Genomic DNA, 17,504 nt, shown 5'->3' with positions numbered 1-17,504 from the left:
ATCTTTTACACTCGTGTACTGAGGCGGCAGATGTTTTTCGTGTTGCTGAATATAAAAGATAGCAAATGGTGAACTTGTGAGCGCTCACTGTAGTAGGGATGAGTGTATATCTATTTCTTACTATTTAATCTATCTATTTAATCTATTTATTCCTTTGTTTTTCAGGGCAACTTTGTTGGAGCCTAATGTGTTCTTCTTCACACGTTTGGTAATTTCTTATAGTTAAAGTCAGACCTCTTTTAGCTGTCACGCAATGCTAATACGGCTCACCATTATAGCTGCCTTGTACATGTGTTTCATCCATCACCCATTTGGTCCTGTTCAGGGTCACAGAAGACTGCAGAATATCCATTACAGCGCAAACATAGATGTACTCACACCTGTGGGTAAGTCTTCTATGGAAAGCCATTTGCGCAAGTAACGTCTTAGAGATTTCTTGTTTAGACTACATTAAAATGCATGATAACACGTGGGGTTTTGTAGTATTAACACGAAATATTTCTACACGTTAACACAACAAAAACTGATGCCTTAATGTGGCTTTTCTGGTTGTGGCCAATGAGGGATCCTGAATGACGGCGCTCGTACATATTCATGAGGAGGGGGGCATTAATGATGTCAAACAACAACGCAAGGGAGCACGTTGTGCATTGATTACTGATGTGGGCGTCTACACACTTACATACATACAGGAACCTGGGTAACTTATTGGCCACAATCAGAAAAGCCACGTTAAGGCGTACATTTTTGTGGTGTTAACGTGTAGAAATATTTCATGTTAATACTACAAAATGCATTTTAATGTAGTCTAAACAAGAAATCTCTAAGACATTACCTGTGCAAATGGCTTTCCATAGTCTCCAACTCACCTGCTAGGCATTTGTGTGAACTGTGTGATGACATTAGAGCAAGCGGAGATAACACACATCACAAATGGTGTGCTGCTTTTTGATGAGGTACTGATATGACTGATGAGGGAAAGATGAGGGAGAGGTGACTGTAATTTATACAGGGAAACTGTCAGCTGACACATAAAGGCAGCATTGTAGCCATACCAGAGATACGAGCCACCTTCACCACCACATACGGCGAGAACTTCTCTGAGAGCAGAGTGGAACTAACTGAACACATTACATCAGGTTAGGCACTCCATCTCATGGTCAAAAGTAGAATAACAGGGGCCATAAGGATGACAGTGTGGGGTAGATGTGTGTGCTTGTGTATGCAGTGTGTTGCTGTGTTATAGCAGTGAAGAGTAACTGCAGCTCTCCATCTAATATTGTGCTTAATATTGTGCTCATAAAACAAAGTTACTTGGGGGTCGAAAGCCACAATACCTTTATGTTATATGTTTATATGGTGTTTTAAAAATAATTTTTTGGAAATTTTGAATCCATGTATCATACAACCCACCAAAAGATCTGCGAAAGATCGAAAAGGTCACATGACCTGAAAGTTACTGATATTTAAATAAATTTTTTTTTTTACTTTGTGTGGAGTAATTCCAAGGAAATACAGCATGTATGCATCAAGGCCCATCATAATTAATGAAACAAAAACTGGCAACATTTGGATTCTATATATAGCTTTTAAACATCTGTCTAAGCTTTTTAGAAGTTATGTATCACATGACTTATCATCCTTAGCCCATAATATCTGATATGCTGTGTCTTTTGTTATGGAACAACTGAAAATTAATTTTAGTTTTTTCACCATTAAAATTGAAACAAAGGGCTGTGTACAACATTACAGAGTCTGTGAAGTCATATAACTTGGTTTGGTGGCACTATGTGGTGTGGTTAAGAACATACTGAAGGCTACCGTGTCTCTAAAAGACAAGAGCCTTGTTGTTTGGTATGAATAAAGGTGGAAGCAAAAATAAACCTACCTGAAAAGAAAAATAAACATAGTGTTGTACTCCTGTTCAATGTGTGCCAGACACATTGGTAGGAGGAAATGATACATGATAGGCAGCCTTGAATAAGTAATTACGGCAGCTTTGAAAGTGTTTTTTTGTGAGACCTGGGTCAAATCATTTTTGCATATATTTTAGAATTTCTTTCAAGGTGCCTTAGCAGTAGATGGGGGTGCACACTATGTTTTGTCTAGATTACCAGAGTACTGTCATTTATGTCGTTGATCACAGAAAACTTTATTTTCATGTTGTTTTCTGCAAAAACATTGCAGAATGAAACACATCATGTGAGATTAAATAATATCCAAATGCGACACTCATGATGTTAAAGTGGATTTATTTTTAAGAACCCACAGATCCCAGTTAAATTAAAAATTAAAAATTTATCAGACAACTGCAAAATAAAAATTCTGCCTTAGGCTAAAATATGTTTTTAGTGGCATCCAGTATGATATGTACATTATTAACACATTGATCAAAAATCTTATTTACTGTCTGTACTATGATTTTTTTCAATTCATTTTTACTATGGACAGTGTTAGTAGCAAAGTATGTAAGCTAACCAGCTGACCTGGGTCATGTTAAAATGAAATAACAGTCTGATCTTACATTGTTCCTTATCATACCTACAGTATAATACTAGGACTAACTAGCTCTATGCAGCAATACAAGAACAATTCAGTTTTTTTATTTCTGTGTTTTCTTCATCAACTGGTGAGGATGCTGACTTTTTTACTGGAATGTGTAGCTCTAGCCTCAGTCCTTTAAAATGATATCATGTATGTGGCCATCAAGTGCATATTTAAGATCCCTTTACAAGATTGTCATTTTAAAACGAGTCATCTTGAAATATTAAAAAGTCAACCGAAGACAGTGTTTTCAACCAACTCATGAAGGATTAGCTTAATTAGCTGGCTAGCTACTCTTGATTAAATCTGCTAGCGATAGATGTCATTTCAGCTCACAAATTCAACGGTCGCCGGCTAGAAATGAGAAGCCTGTTTTTGTCAACCTCTGTCTGAAATCAGGACCCGTCCGTTTAGCTTGACTAAGGCTTAGTTACTTTGAGTGGTAAATCTGTCCCCATTATCAGTGTAAACTGCATATGTGCGAAATGGAAAGCTTGACAGGCATAGCAACAGTACCTAAGGGGGGCTGGGGTTAGCAAACAGAATTTCAAATTAAGCTCTGTGGGTTTTTAACAAAGCCTGTCTGCACAATATGACTTTGTAATGATGCCAAAGGGTCTGTGGGGTTAAAGAAGTTGGTGTGTCACCCATTAATTACATGTCCTTAGTATGCAGGGCATCTATTGATGCTCACAGGGCCAACCATCCTTGATGCTGTCTCAAATGCAACAGGCCTTCCATTAAGAATCACATTTCGCAGGCAGCCCACAAATGGTGAGGACACGGGGACCCGGTTTTGCTTTGTTGTCCCTGAATGGAGAAAAGGAAAAGCAGAAATAGAAGATTTACTCACACAATCACAAATTGTACACCGTCAGTAGTTAACTATTCATCTGTTAAGTATATTTTGTTGTCTTTGCTTTAATGCTGTTTTACTTTTATATGTGTATACATACAGTACATATATATATATGCATAGTTGCGTATACATAAGTCTGTTTTGTTTTATCTTTCTTTCATCATGTTTTGTATGTTTGACAGGGATTCAAAACAGAATAAATAAAATGGTTTAAAAACAAAGAAAAAAGAAGATGCTTCCAGTCAGGGTTATTTCATGACAGCTGATATTCTTTGAAAGATATTCTGTGAAATGTTTGATGGATTTACCTCCAATGTAAAGTGTATCCAGTGTTGTTGAGTACGAGGTGGATGCGAAGGGGACGGCTTTCTGCTCAGACATGGAGTCCACCACTAGTTTGATAACTTCATGTTGTTTGGACACTGGAAGACAAAAACATGAGAATCTAAAATTCAGAGCTACTCATGTATTATCATGTTTGTGTAATGTTGTCCACATGAGAAGTCATACCTGTGACCACGTGAAATTTTCCATCACAGAGGCTTTCACGAGGAGTCACTGAGACACTGACAGCACCGCTACCATCATTCACTTTGACACCCACCTGGTAAAAGGTTACAGTCACTAAATGTTTTGGTCATTTCATGATATTTTTCTTTCAAATTTCTGCCTTATCATCATTCATTCTAAGTGTGAAAGGTTTCACCTTGTTTTCCATTAAGAACACGTTAAGGCTGGTCTTGTGACTTCGAACATGGAAGAGAAGACCTGTCAGGTGTTGAGGAAGCAACTCAAAGGCCAACACAAACTGGGAGCCAACGGTGAAATAATTATCTAAAACAGGAATATTCCTCATTAGATTTGAGGTCAGTGTTTGTTATAACTTGCACTCACACACTGACAACAGGGACATAAAACAACACATCAGGATCTATGAAATTTGTCAAACCTAAGATGACGTGACCGCCACCAAAGTATGTCCCCATCTCTGTGAGCCCATGGAAGCAGGGTAAAGTTTTGTGGCTTGCCTCAGGTTCCCCAATAACTTCCTCATTCATTTTGAAATTTCGTATACAACCAATAACACTGTTCATGGGGACGTTGTGTCCCTGAGGGAGGACAAGACGAGAAAAGAGAAGAGGGTCAATATCTGACTTAGCTGTTAAGTAAGCAATCAAACAATAACTGACGTGTGCTACCGACTTTTGTGGTTTTGCTTATCAGATCACCTCCCAGATACGCAGGGTTGTGCAGGTCTAAAGATGATCCCTCATTGTTAGGCAGATGTCCATCAGTCACACGGATCCCATCAACCAGCAGATGAAAAGTGCTTTTCTCCACGCTGAACTCAACCTGCACACACAGAGACAATGTGTCACACAAGTAAAGTGACTCAACACAAGTCATTCGCCTAAAGACTAGAAATAAAAGGCTGTTTGCTCCTGTGTGTAATCGAAGACCCAAAATTACTGCTAATTTCGAGTGGTAAATTTCGTAAACTGCATATGTGCTGTGCGAGAACGGAAAGCCTGACAGGCATAGTAACAGTAATTAAGAGGGCGGGGCTTAGCAAATGGTCACTTACTCTGTGCCAGTTCCCGTCGTTGCTCTTCTGCTTGTGCTGGATGATTCTGTTTTCCCCAAGTGACATCTTGATCTTGCCATTGGCCATGTAGAGAGCCAGCAGGGGGACGACTCCTCTCCCTGCTACATGGAGGATCAGCCCTTTGGACGACTTGGTCTTGATGTCAAGAGAGAAGTGAGGCCTGGGACACAAGAGGAGTGCAACAGTGAAGTCTCTTTTACTGTTCATATGGATGAATGAACAGATAGATGGTTGGATGAATGAATGAATTAAAAAAATAATTAAGGGAGGTTTTTATTAGACAACATAACACAAAAGGATACCGAACCAAAACCATAACGTTTCTGAACAACACTCACAATTCCTACATCCTCGGGAAAGAACAAGGTATGTTATTGTTTATACAAAACTACAATTACCTGTGATTAAGGTCCTGTTGTGGCAGGGTGTAACTGAGCCAGCTGTGTCCCTCAGAGAGCTGGTATTCACCACGGTGTGCTCGCCAGTGTCTACATTGGCTGCCTGCTGGAGCCTGACACACAGCAGAGAAATGACCTGCATCACTATCTTATTATAAAAGCAATAGGAGAATTATTATGGTGCTGTAGAAATAACGGCTTATTGGGCTCACAGGTGTGTGTTTCTGGGGCCCTGGTAAAAGCTTGGTGTGTGGTGGGAGACTGCAAAGGCCAAAGACTGCATCTCCCGTTAGTGAAAATGAGCTTAGATCAGCAGGTATAAAGCTCTGCTCAGACCTGTGTCACATTAGATAATTATAGGAGAAAGGGACAAATGTCATATATATTAGAACAGCTGTGGCATTAAAAAAAATATGAACAGATTTCTAACATGTCCAAACCTGCTTGTATAAAGGTTGGTGATGCAGCCTGTGAATTTCCCTCCTTGCAAATTTCGATCCACTGGCCTGATATGGGGTGACAGTCCCTGAATCACTTTTACATTATCAATGCTGAGCTCCAACCTGAGAAAATCACGACAGGTTCAGGAATGTGCTGTTTTTAAATTTTAATAGAGATAAAGGTACAGTTGTCGACAAAAAGAGGACACATCTTACCCTGTTGGCCTCCTTACTGCAGACAAGTAGTGCCAGCTTCCATCACTATACCTTTTATCTGATGTCAAGGTATAATTATCACTATTAAATACTGCATAGCCATCGGCCAGGGACAGCTGGAGGTCATGGACAGAGGTGGAGCCCTGCAGAAGATCAAAGAATACTAATAGAGTCATCTTGATCTTTAGCTTTTTATTCTCTTTTAAAGCTGGATGTGAGGCATGCAGGGTTTACCTGAGAGCTGCTCCTGATAAGAGTACCGTGTCTGTCTGTGCTCCTGAAGCCCAGACACACTCTGAGTGTCTGTTCACCCCCGACAAGCAGGGAATCAACAGACAGAGCTGAATCCAACGTAGCTGAACGAACGCCCTACACAAGCCAGAAACACACTAGCATTAGATTCTTATGTCTAAAGTTTATTCTCTGACTGACCATTGACAGAAGAAATTACAAATTCTTCCTTTTACAAATGAAAAGTTGAAATCTTAGTAATAAAACACACCATTGCTCAAATGATTACACTCAGAGGTTTTACTGCTACAGCCTTACTTGATCTGGTAAGACCAATAGCTTCTGGTGGCAAAAAGATATTGCTGTGAAACTGATATTACTGAGGCATTTTGCTGACAGATAAACATCCAGAATAGATTCATTATGAGAGTAAAACAAGAAACAAACACTGCATATCTTACCACCTACTGATGATGTCTTTAATGTGACACTGTGTAACGTTTGGCAGCAAATGACAAATGAAACGTTAGAATGATAAGTAATGCAAATGCACTCTTCTTCCTTTCAATACACCCAGGGGGTTTGCTGCTACAGCTGGTATGACCAGTAGCTTACAGTGGCTAATGATAGCTAATGTTAGCTAAATTTAGGTCAGTATAACTGACATTACTGAGTCAGTTCACTGCCTTTATGACTCCTCTCCACTTTTGCTACTTTTCCAGTGTTTTAACATTTACCAGTATCTTTGGCCACATAGGTAACCCTAACAAAAGTTACCGAAAAATGTAAAACTTTTTTTTTCAAAAGTAATGATCCTGTGATAGATATTTCAAGGCAATATGCCTATTCAGTCATATGCACGAATCCTGGTCATCTCTTTTTGGCAATTTACCAGTAATGAGACTGGACATCCATCGCTGACACCAATCGTCCTGTTGTACTTAACGATCTCAGCGTCTACTGTCAGGTGATCCACACATCCTCTCAGCGGTGGAGCTGTGATGTTGTGTCTGCAAAGGCATAAAGACACAGAAAACAGTACAAAAAGCTAATCTAATGAGCTAAAGCTGTGAATGTTGCTTGTATCTGTTTTGTTACCTCTGTCTGAGCTGTGCTGGTAGACCCCCGATGTAATACCTCATGTAGTTTGTTTGATTGTGATCTGTGGAGATCTGCTTTGGTCCATAGTGCACAATAAACGTGTCTGCAATAGCGATTGCAAAGTGTTTGTCCTGAGACGGGACAGATAATTTTAGTAGAATAGTTTATAATAAACAATCTCTATGTAAAGATACTCATTTGAGATCATCTTACAAATAGAGAGACTTTTTCAGCACTCTGAACTCTGAGCTCTCGACCTGCTTCCTCTGCTTGAAGCACCAGGATGCCTCTCTCCACAAACACACAGAAAAAAGACTCCTGTAACAGATAAAACACAAAATCTATCATGTTTAGTACCAAAGACACATGTTCATTTTCTATTTGTGGAGCATACAGTTGTAATAAGTAAGTGTTTGGTGCTTCTGCAAATCTGTTCAACTCAATTAGAAACATCATACTTTATTTCCAATGTAGAATAGCAAGGCGTTTGTCTCCCGGCTGTTTATGTGAAATTTGAACAGTCTTCTCTTTATCTTGTCCGGCTCCTTTATAAACGCCATGCGGTAACCTGTTCCCTCATAATAATCAGACACCTCTGACTGGGGAATCCTGAACAAATAAAGAAAGATTTAATCATTATTTGACCACCAACAAACCTCTATAAACATTGTAACTTTTTGAAGGCTTACTTCACAGTCGACTGCTTTGCATCCATGTTGACTGCACGTTTGTAGTTGAACAGACAAACAGGATTGTCATTTATGTAAGAGAGTTTCATTACTCCTCTGTACTTGGGGTAATGCAGCTCCACTGGAGGCTACAAGAATCAAAAGAAGAGGGACTAAAAATGCGAACATGAATGGATGAGTTCACTGAGAATAATTTCATGACACTGGACAACCATATTTTCCTCGATGATTGCTCAGATTGCAGGTTCATTTGTGATTGTCCAAAGTCATTTCTGGACCATATCTAATAAAAGCTCAATGCTCACAAGTATTTCAACTCACGCCCATCCTGAACTTTTTCCCACAAAAGGATGGTAGAGGATTTCTGTACTGTGCTCTGTACATTTCAGCTGCTATGTCACAGCAATTATCTACTGGATCTTTATCTTGGATCTGTGACTTTATAGTTTGTGTCACTTACATATGGAAGTCAATTTCAGCCAAGAGAAGAAATACATGAAAAGTTAGATTATTATTTATATTGTTTTTATTATAAAAAATAATAATGGTAAGCAACAATTACCATTATTACCACAGTCCAAACCTTATCATTGACCTACTAAGTCAAAACCAAGATACTAACTAACTAAAATAAAATTTAAAATATGACTGAAGTAAAAATCTTGACTTACTATCTCATAATTTTGACCTAGTAAATCAAAATATTGACTAACCATGAGTATTTTTAATTTCTCATCATGCCTAACTTATCATGCTTTTTTCCCCTTTCCTTGGTGGAAATGGGCTTCCATAGCTATAGGACACTCAGTCTGGGTTAGGGCTTGGACCTTTGGATATTGTGTTGCACATTGATGTTGTGTTGTTGAGACTTTGCAGTTCCCCCTGGGTGCCAATTCAAATAAACAAAAGTCTTCTCTGATAGATATCTTTTTTCTTTTTCTGCCAGTGTGAAAATTAAATACACGCAGGCATAATGAAATAATAGCAGTGACTGGTTACCGTGAAGTCCTCGGGATAACCACCCACGTAGAAAACAACATTGTTTGGGTCTAGCTCGAGGATGCCGGTCATCGTGTTTGGAAGGTTACGTTTAGGAGAGAGGCTGACGGGCTTCTGTGATGTGAAGTTCTGCGTGATGTTGACTTCAGCATCTTGGTAAACTCTGGAGGAATTGTTGACAGACAGATAATCTGTTAATTGCACTTAGTGGAGGAGGAAACGATGAGTTTGGTACTTTCCACATAGAAACTTTTAGGTAGAAATTCATGTTCACTTTCTTAACTTCTGTATGGAGTACCTATGGAAGATAACCCTGTCAAAGTCTGAGGAGTTCAAATTGGTAGTTGTTGTTATTTGGCTGGTTTCCACCTCGTGGACAACTCCACCCAACTTGTAGACACAAATCAACACATTGCTTCTGATAGCCATCCCAATGTAGTCTCCAGAAGCCTGAAAATGAAAGAAGAGCATGACAGACCAATAAAATACTTCCTGCTAATGGTTACTTGATTGAGGTATGCCAGCTGTGTTGCTATACTTAAAAGACGCATCGTTCTGTCTTTTAGGAAGGAGGCACACTCACCTCCTTGTCGCCCAGGTAGAGAACAAAGAAGCTGTCATCTTTGTGTTTGTCCTGCCGTCGCATTCGTCTGTAGTCAGCTTTGGAGGGACTGTTTTGGAAGCGATTGAGAAGCAAATCGACAGCTGTAAATGCTTTTATGTCTTCGAGGTTTCTCGGAGGATGAAGCTCAACGTGACTCTTTCCGTTGAAAGTGGTGGCAATTGAAAGCTGTGAGAAGGTCAGTCAAGGTAGATAGTATTGGTGTAAATATGGATTTATAAAAAATCTGGGGGGTTTTGTGTTATTTGTTAAACCTGCAATAACGGAATAGCGGAAACAAGTTATGAACACATTGTATCACCTTTTGGGTTGATATGGCAAACCTGTTCACAAATAGAACTGATTCACCAAAAGTTGACAGATCAGAGTGCTCATGCGCAAAGTGGAGAAACAGTACAAAACAAAATAACAGGAAAACAATGAACAGATGATACTAAGTATCATGAGTCACAAACCTTTTTAGTGTCCTCTGGAAACACTTCCATTGTCGTTTTGTGTTTGTGGCGCGTTTCTGTATTTGCAGATTGTTTTCTAAATGCTGCATGTGTTTATTTAGTTTGCTTGTGATTTGTCTATTTGCATGTGTTTTCTTAAGCTGCAGTGAGTTTGCCCTTGTCGGCCACCGTAACTTGTAGGTGGAAACATGCTGTAAAACTGAAATATTATCACCTTTTAGTTGATATGACAGCCTCGTTAGAAAATATTTGTTTATACATCCAGCAGACACGGAGCAACATTAGCTTTCATTTGGAGTCGTGTTTCTGGTCACCTGGGGAATATAAGTCCAATATTTGCTCTCTTTTAGCTCTGCTTTTGGTCTCCACTAACTCCTTACTCGCTGCTAAATCCTCCACTATGTTCACTAGCTAGTCACTAACCTTGCTATTTGGTGCTGGGCAGGTAGTGTACAGTGGGTTTTTAGAGCTTTTTCGCTGAGTTGCCTGCTGCGACTGAAAATGACGCTATGAGAGCGGTGAGACTGAACAGAAACAGTTAAGTTGCGGGTCAGAAAACCAAAACAATAGGCCTAAAGACGCTTTAAAGCTCCATAGCGCTGAGAGGAACCACTGAGTCAGGTGATAATTCTCTGTTGGATCATCACTACCATTTTTAAATGCAAGTAGTCATTTGATCCATTGTTAATATAAAAAGCTGGCAGGCATGAAACAACAAGTTAAAAGGAATACTTTACCCTATTGACAAAGTTTCTTGTCTCCTCTATCACATCCTTGATTCTCCTGATGCTTTCTGTCATGTTGGCACAAGGCAGCGCGTTCCCACTGAGAGCCTCAACTTGTGTGATTTTGTCTTTCAATGCAGGTAGGGATGTGTTCAAGTTCTCCACTGAAACAGACACAGAAAACAAACATAACAAATCAAACTATAAAATGATTATATTCCAGCTGCAAAATGACCATCGATGAATTTAAAGAGTCTTAAAAAGGGGGTGTGTGTGTAATACTTTAAGAAAGTGGCTGTTTTTTTACCATTTAACACTCACATGCCTGGTCTGCATCAGTCAACATATCATCTATGTTCACACTGACATTGGTTAAAGTTATCCTCTCCACTTCCTGGCTGATATTCCTCAGTCTCTCTGTTATGTCACTGACTGTGGAGTTAGACGCTGAGGCAGCTGTTTTTGCAGACTCTATCAGGACTTCTGTGTCATCTGAAATCAAAAAGCCACTATGATCTACTGTGACGCAGGTACAGTGCATGATCTGCCATTTCATGTCTCCTCTGCAACAAATTACAAGTAATCCACCGACCTCTTTTGATCTTTTTGATGTCATCGCTGACGGTTGAGATGCCCATTCTCAGTGATTCTCCTTTTGCCTTTTGCTTATTCACACGATCTTTGTGGGTGTTCACTGTATGTGACAGCACTGCTCAAAAGCAATTGTAAAGCATTTTAATTTTTGTGCATTCAAAATGAATAAAATCCATCTTGCTACAAATTATGCTGTTTACGCACTTTCAAGGTCACTCTGCGTCTTGTTGCCGTCTGTCCATAAACAAGTCAAATTATCTTTGAGTCCTTCAGCCCTGTTGACCAGGCCTCTCTCCTCCACATCCTAATTAATAGTAACAGAATCATATTCATATTTTTGCATTACCATTACTAAACATTCATGTTTTCATCAAGTATTACTAATAGCACCTGAGTTACCATTAAAGCCTGATCAGCAGCTACTCTGGACTGATTTGCTGCCATCTCTGCCTTTTCTATGCCATTTATGATGCTGTAATAAGCTCCTATACCCAGGACACTGAGCAGTTCAGTACTGTTGGTAGCATTATGAAGCACTCTGCAATAACATACAGGATGGTGTATTAATGTCAACATAAACACAGTTGTCTTCAGTGTTTATCTAAATTATAATTATCCACTTTCTTTCCTCTGCTTAACACTCACTGTTGAAATTCTGCTGCCACTCTGTCGAGCTCCTCTGCATGCTCCTCGGCCTTGGTTACGATATCCACCTTTGCCACGATTTGGAAGATGTTGTTTAACTTAATAAATTCCAGCTTGGCATAATCCAGCTGAGCTGCAGGATTCTCGAATTCCTGCCATTTTACACACAAAAAAACTCACTTTGCACACTCCAAAACTTGTCTCATGGAATCACAGTGGTAAAAGAGGCCTGCTTACTTTTTTAACTTCCTCAAGCATTAAACAGATGTTGGTAATATTCTTTAGCAGATCTTTAGTCATTTCAGTCACAGGAAGGAGCGCACTTTGTTCTCTCTCCAGCTGAGTGTGAAGGTGCTGGCAAATGATGAACAAAGAGAGGTGAAAACATCTGCGTGACATTACAATGTATGATATGACTGATGCCAGCTGTGTTTCACATCACCTCCAGATGTTGTAGCATAGTACGACTCTTCAGGTATAGGCCCTGTGTCCTGTTGACTCTATCCTCTGCGTCTGGCAGCTCAGCCACTTCCCTCAGAGAAGAGTCTGAGGCCATCAGAGAGTCTGCAGTCTGATTTAATACAGCCTGGTTGGTTTCGACAGCAACTGCCATGTTGTTCCTGATAATGTCCAACACTGTGGAGAACACACAGATTTTGGATTTTACATGTTGAGGCAATCTACGCTAAAATATAAAAAAAATTTAAAATATAACTTTTTTTAACATTGATGCCCTTTTATTCATTGGTTTAATTGTTGTTGGTTTGTTGTTGAACAGTCATGTCTTTTGTTTATCTAAACAGAAAAAATGTATCTTTAAAGGAATAATTTGACACTTTGGGAAATAATTAATAATTTCCCAGAGTTAGATGAGAGGATCAATACCACTCTCATATCTGTTCATTCGCTATGAGGCTACAGCTAGCAGCCGGTTAGCTTTGCTTAGCATAAAGACTGTAAACAGCTAGTCTGTCCGAAGGCAACAAAATCTACCAGCACCTCGAAAGGTCACTATTTCACACATTATACCTCGTTCTCTTCCTTGCAACCTCACAGTGACAACAAGACTTCAGCTAGTTACTGTGTCCTGCAAAGAAATAGCCCCTGGAACAAAACAACATGTTGTTTTTAGACTTTTACACTGTTGTTTTTGTTTGTATTACACAAATGAGATATGACGAGTTAATTAGTGAGCTGTGGAGGTGCTGGTAGATTTTTGAGTCAAGCTAGCTGTTTCCCCCTTTTCCCAGTCTTTATGCTAAAGGTAAGCTAATCATTTCCAGGCTCCAGCTTTGTATTAACCACACAAACATGAGAGTGGTATTGATCTTCTCATCTAACACTCGAAAGAAAGTGAATATACGTATTTCCCAAAATGTCAGACTACAGACTAAATACCATCTAAGTGCCGGTGAAAAGGTTAAAAATCTTTTTTTGTTGTTGTTGTTAATCAAACCTAGAAGATAAGTGATAAACAAACCATTTGTGTTCGTTATGGTGGTTGCAGCTTCAGAAGTTGAAAGTGGCCTTAATGAAAGGCCTTCTATTTCACATCATTGTGAAGTAGATGTGGTTTGCGTTAGTGTGGGGAGCCAACCCCGCCTCTGCACCATTTTATCCATAAACTGAACATAATCTCTATGCCAGAAAGCAACCAACAAATAGATGAAAAAATCTCACATTTGTGTGCCTCCTCCTGCTCTCTGCCAGTGTTGTCTCTCTGAGCAGTGCAGCCTCTCTCTCTCATTTCCTGCACGATGCGCTGAGCCTCGTCCATCCCTCTGGCTTTGTTGTTTTCAGACAGAGTAGTGACTGACTCTCCAGGTTTCACCTCAGTTAGCTGCTTTATCAAATCTGACAAACCACAATAACAGAGACACAGCTGTTAATTAAACATCTGTGGCTAAGGCTCACTTTGACTTAACCAATCATCCAGTTTCCTGAAGAAGCCCCACAACGTCTTTGACAGGAGAGGCAGGAATGACCTGCTGGTCTCAACCCAGCCTGACATTACTGAGCATGATAAATAAAGTTAAGGATACTTGCTTGACAATATATTTTTATGTATTCTGTTAATGTGGGACTGACATTTGAGACAGCTTTCCTTAAAGTTTGAAAACACTACTAATATTAATATTAATGTTTAACTGTACCTTGTATTGCTGTGATGAGAGCTTCAGTTTCAGAGAGGAGATCCTCTGCCTTTAACTTTGTTCCATTCACATTCTGCAAGATCGTCTCCAAATCTGATACAGTTGCAAGTGTCTGGAAAGTTGATGATAATTTAAAAATTGTGTCAAGGCTTCTCATGCGTCTTCAGGTCAGTCTATGTACATTAATTGTTTGCACTCTGCACTAAAAAAGAGGAGAGTCCATAAAGCTCAGCAGCAGGGTTCAGATGACATTATGAGCTATGAGTTTTATGGTTTGTTGCTTTCTGACTTATGTGATATGATGAGTTTATAAAAATACCTCCTGCAGTATTCAAACAATAATTCACTTTTACAGTTTAGTAAAATTGCAATTATCCTCCTAAACTCCTGATGGAGGTTCAGTTTGATTAACTGAGGGAAATTCACTCCAGGTACCTCGTCAATCAGTTGACTCCAGCCATCTCCGACAACATCCACATGTGCTTCCAGCTGTTCAACCTTTGGATCCAGGCGTCTCACAGCAGTGTTGTACCTGCCAAACAGAATCTGCAAAACAGGGGTGGTGAGAAGTACTCTGAATGTGGAGAAACATTGTTGTGTAATATGAATATAACAGAAGTTGGGATCTTTTTCTTTTGGCAAACTCTAGAAAATGTTCTAAAGGACAGTTCATAACGCCATATGCAGATACTTAAAACCTGCATGAACTGCACCTTGCTTTCAGAGATGTTAGCCTCCAGGTGGTTCAGCCTGGAGAGTGAACCAGCGCCATTAGTGACGCTCTGCAGCTGCTGCTTCAGCTGAGCCAGAGCATCATCCATCCTTTCCAAGTCCACCAGTAAGGTGACAGCGCAGCCGTCACATTCTGAGAGGATGAAACACAAAATCTGGTTAGTTCTTGACGGACTGTGTTTTTTTTAGGCAACTCCTCATGTCACATGATTGTAAGATGAATTTTCAACACAAACTCACCATGGCAGTCATCACCACAGCTGCTGTCACCAGATGTGATGCACTCTATTAAAAGGAAATAATATTAAGGTTGATCTCATCACATTAAGGTCAGTTTACTAGTCATGATCAGTTCTACTCAGCCTGTGGTGACAGTTATATAATGTCTTCTGTGGTTCTGGAGTTGGCACGAGTTTACACCAGAAACCCTGCGTTACAAACTGGAGCATGGAGTTAACATGGGTATTTATCAGGCAGGGAGCGTCCGACAACAAAGATGCTATTGGCTGCATTATGTGAACTGTGGGCTCAAGTGTTTTTGGAGCTCGATCCATACTAGGGACCAAAAGTCAGGATATCGCTGCCTCTGCAACTTTGTTTGTGAGTCCTCCAACTTTATGGAAATCCAATGTTAAATGACGCACCCCTTCAAAACATAATACAGTAACTGTAAGAAATTGTAATGAATGACTCTAGGTCAGTGATAAACACATTCAATAAGACTGATTTTGACTTTCTGTTTAACTGAAAGTCATTTCTATTAAACCTTTATTTGTCTGTATTTGTGTGAAAATGTACCTCCAGTCAGAGAATCACAAATATTCGAGGTGCCGTCTTTACAATTGCAGGGCTTGCAGCTGCCTCCATGCATCATTGGATTGCCGTAGAAACCAAATGCACATCTTAAAGAGAGGAACAACAAGAAGGAAAGGCTGCTTTTGAGCTTCCATATTTTTTGTGTCAGACCTACATGCTAATATAATTGATGTGCCTTGCAGCAGTGGACAATAGGGATTAGGATACAACATGTTGGTGCACTGACAATAATCTTGAAATCTAAATGATGCTTGTGTTTGGTTGTGTGTCACTTCTTGAACAGTAGACACACCTCTCACATCTGGATCCACTGTAATTGCGTTTACACAAGCATTCAACCACTCCTGAGCCGATGTCCAGACAGGCCAACGCAAAACTACAGAGAGAAGGAGTGAGATCTTTCATTCAGATGCAGAGCAACAGTCGAGCAGTTGAGTTAAAAAGAGACTGACTTATTCCATGTAAACGGGCATGGACAGGCACGGCAGGTCCTGTTGGCTGCGTTTCCATAGTAACCCTCTTCACACCGCTCACAGCGGTCCCCGGTGGTGTTGAACTGACAGTTCTGGTGGTCAGTTAGATGAAACACAACATTAACAATGTGTTTTGCGTCTATTTTGGCCCAAAAATGCCACAACTATTATGTGTGCTGTAAATCAACAATTAAACATGTGCCATTGTGTGTGTGTGTGTGTGTGTGTGTGTGTGTGTGTGTGTGTGTGTGTGTGTGAAAACCAACCACACAGTTCCCTGTATGCTCATCACACTCATTAGAGAGTCCATTGCAGCTACATGGCACACACTGACCCCTGTATGGTCCGGCCTGCTCTCTGTAGAAGCCAGAGCTGCACTTCTGTACAGACACAGAGAGCTGAACAGTCGAGTGTGAGACAATCAACACAAGCAAACACTCACCACCAGTGAGCTGCTTAGGAGAAACCTATTATCACGCTGCAAAGTGATTAACTGCAAGAGCATGTGAACTCTTATTAATTACATACATATCAGTTGCAGAGTTGCAAATCAGGGTGTGACATAGAGAAACGTTGGAACGAAATGAAATGTTGGAAATGGACATATACAAGGACATGAGGATTGAGTTTAGGATACCGTAAAAATAATATTTATTCCTGAGACATAATGAAATGCATGTCTGATAGTGATAGTGATGTTCTCTAAATATTTACTAGTAGCTTTACACGCGTCAGAATGAAATAAACTTTTTGAAAGGGGTTAGAACAATTTCAAGTGTAATACTAAAGGAGTCCTTGACCTTGTTTAGCGCCACGGCAAAAAAGTGTAAAACAAATATGTAAAAACCGGAATGTGCAACAGAAAACCAAAAAAAGAGCTGCATTACCTGAGTGATAGCACCTGCTGTCTGGTTGCTGAAGGAAGGATCACATAACCTTTTTGTGCTGTGTGTCTTCTGATGGATCTGAGTGTATCTGTCATGCCGATGCTTACACTTTGAATGTTTCTCAGCAGAGGGACAAACCGGAGCAAAGCAAAGCAAAATCAACCACACTACACAGCAAAGCAAAGATATATTCCACTGCATTATAAGCTATTCAGAAAGCCATGTGAGTAGCAGTGAAAAGGCCTTCCACCCAGGTGAACCTTGGAGCTTTTTAGATGCGACACATGGTAAGAAACAGTAAGTGTGGATGAGTGCCAGC

At 39.9% G+C, this 17,504-nt stretch overlaps 1 protein-coding gene across 6 annotated transcripts; it reads right to left on the bottom strand.

Annotated features, from left to right (window-relative positions):
* Window positions 1-459: 459 nt before the first annotated feature.
* Window positions 460-17,468, bottom strand: lama3 (laminin, alpha 3). Of its 6 annotated transcripts, none has more exons than XM_044198325.1 (38): window positions 17,186-17,468; window positions 16,565-16,696; window positions 16,278-16,390; window positions 16,118-16,201; window positions 15,808-15,911; window positions 15,250-15,294; window positions 14,991-15,142; window positions 14,713-14,823; window positions 14,278-14,389; window positions 13,805-13,978; window positions 12,567-12,760; window positions 12,362-12,478; window positions 12,125-12,276; window positions 11,879-12,017; window positions 11,684-11,783; window positions 11,478-11,594; window positions 11,207-11,377; window positions 10,898-11,049; window positions 9,667-9,873; window positions 9,358-9,533; window positions 9,084-9,246; window positions 8,085-8,212; window positions 7,854-8,004; window positions 7,609-7,713; window positions 7,393-7,526; window positions 7,187-7,304; window positions 6,298-6,432; window positions 6,064-6,206; window positions 5,848-5,970; window positions 5,620-5,743; window positions 5,408-5,520; window positions 4,989-5,169; window positions 4,607-4,756; window positions 4,353-4,512; window positions 4,110-4,237; window positions 3,914-4,007; window positions 3,712-3,825; window positions 460-3,354 (listed from the first exon to the last, which is right to left on the bottom strand). In XM_044198325.1, the coding sequence occupies exons 1-38, from the start codon at window positions 17,384-17,386 to the stop codon at window positions 3,209-3,211; spliced, it is 5,163 nt and encodes a 1,720-aa protein (XP_044054260.1). In that variant the 5' UTR covers window positions 17,387-17,468; the 3' UTR covers window positions 460-3,208. The 6 variants fall into 6 exon arrangements, 5 of the variants coding, with proteins under 5 accessions (XP_044054260.1, XP_044054261.1, XP_044054263.1 ...); XM_044198326.1 differs by having other exon boundaries at window positions 16,565-16,678; XM_044198327.1 differs by having other exon boundaries at window positions 461-3,354; window positions 9,382-9,533.
* Between the last annotated feature and the right edge of the window lie 36 nt (window positions 17,469-17,504).

This window comes from Siniperca chuatsi, linkage group LG6 (genome assembly GCF_020085105.1).
Source record: "Siniperca chuatsi isolate FFG_IHB_CAS linkage group LG6, ASM2008510v1, whole genome shotgun sequence".
Classification (NCBI taxonomy): domain Eukaryota; kingdom Metazoa; phylum Chordata; class Actinopteri; order Centrarchiformes; family Sinipercidae; genus Siniperca; species Siniperca chuatsi.
This window is presented reverse-complemented; position numbering and strand designations above follow the sequence as displayed.

Bases quoted from the DNA above. Each gene is read 5' to 3' on its own strand.
- lama3 (XM_044198325.1), bottom strand. From the start codon at position 17,386: ATGCAGTGGAATATATCTTTGCTTTGCTGTGTAGTGTGGTTGATTTTG. The intron at 14,824-14,990 runs GTGCAGTTCATG...CCTGTTTTGCAG, and splicing joins CTAACATCTCTGAAAGCAAG to ATTCTGTTTGGCAGGTACAA. The intron at 12,277-12,361 runs GTAAGCAGGCCT...GTAAAATGGCAG, and splicing joins TGCTTGAGGAAGTTAAAAAA to GAATTCGAGAATCCTGCAGC.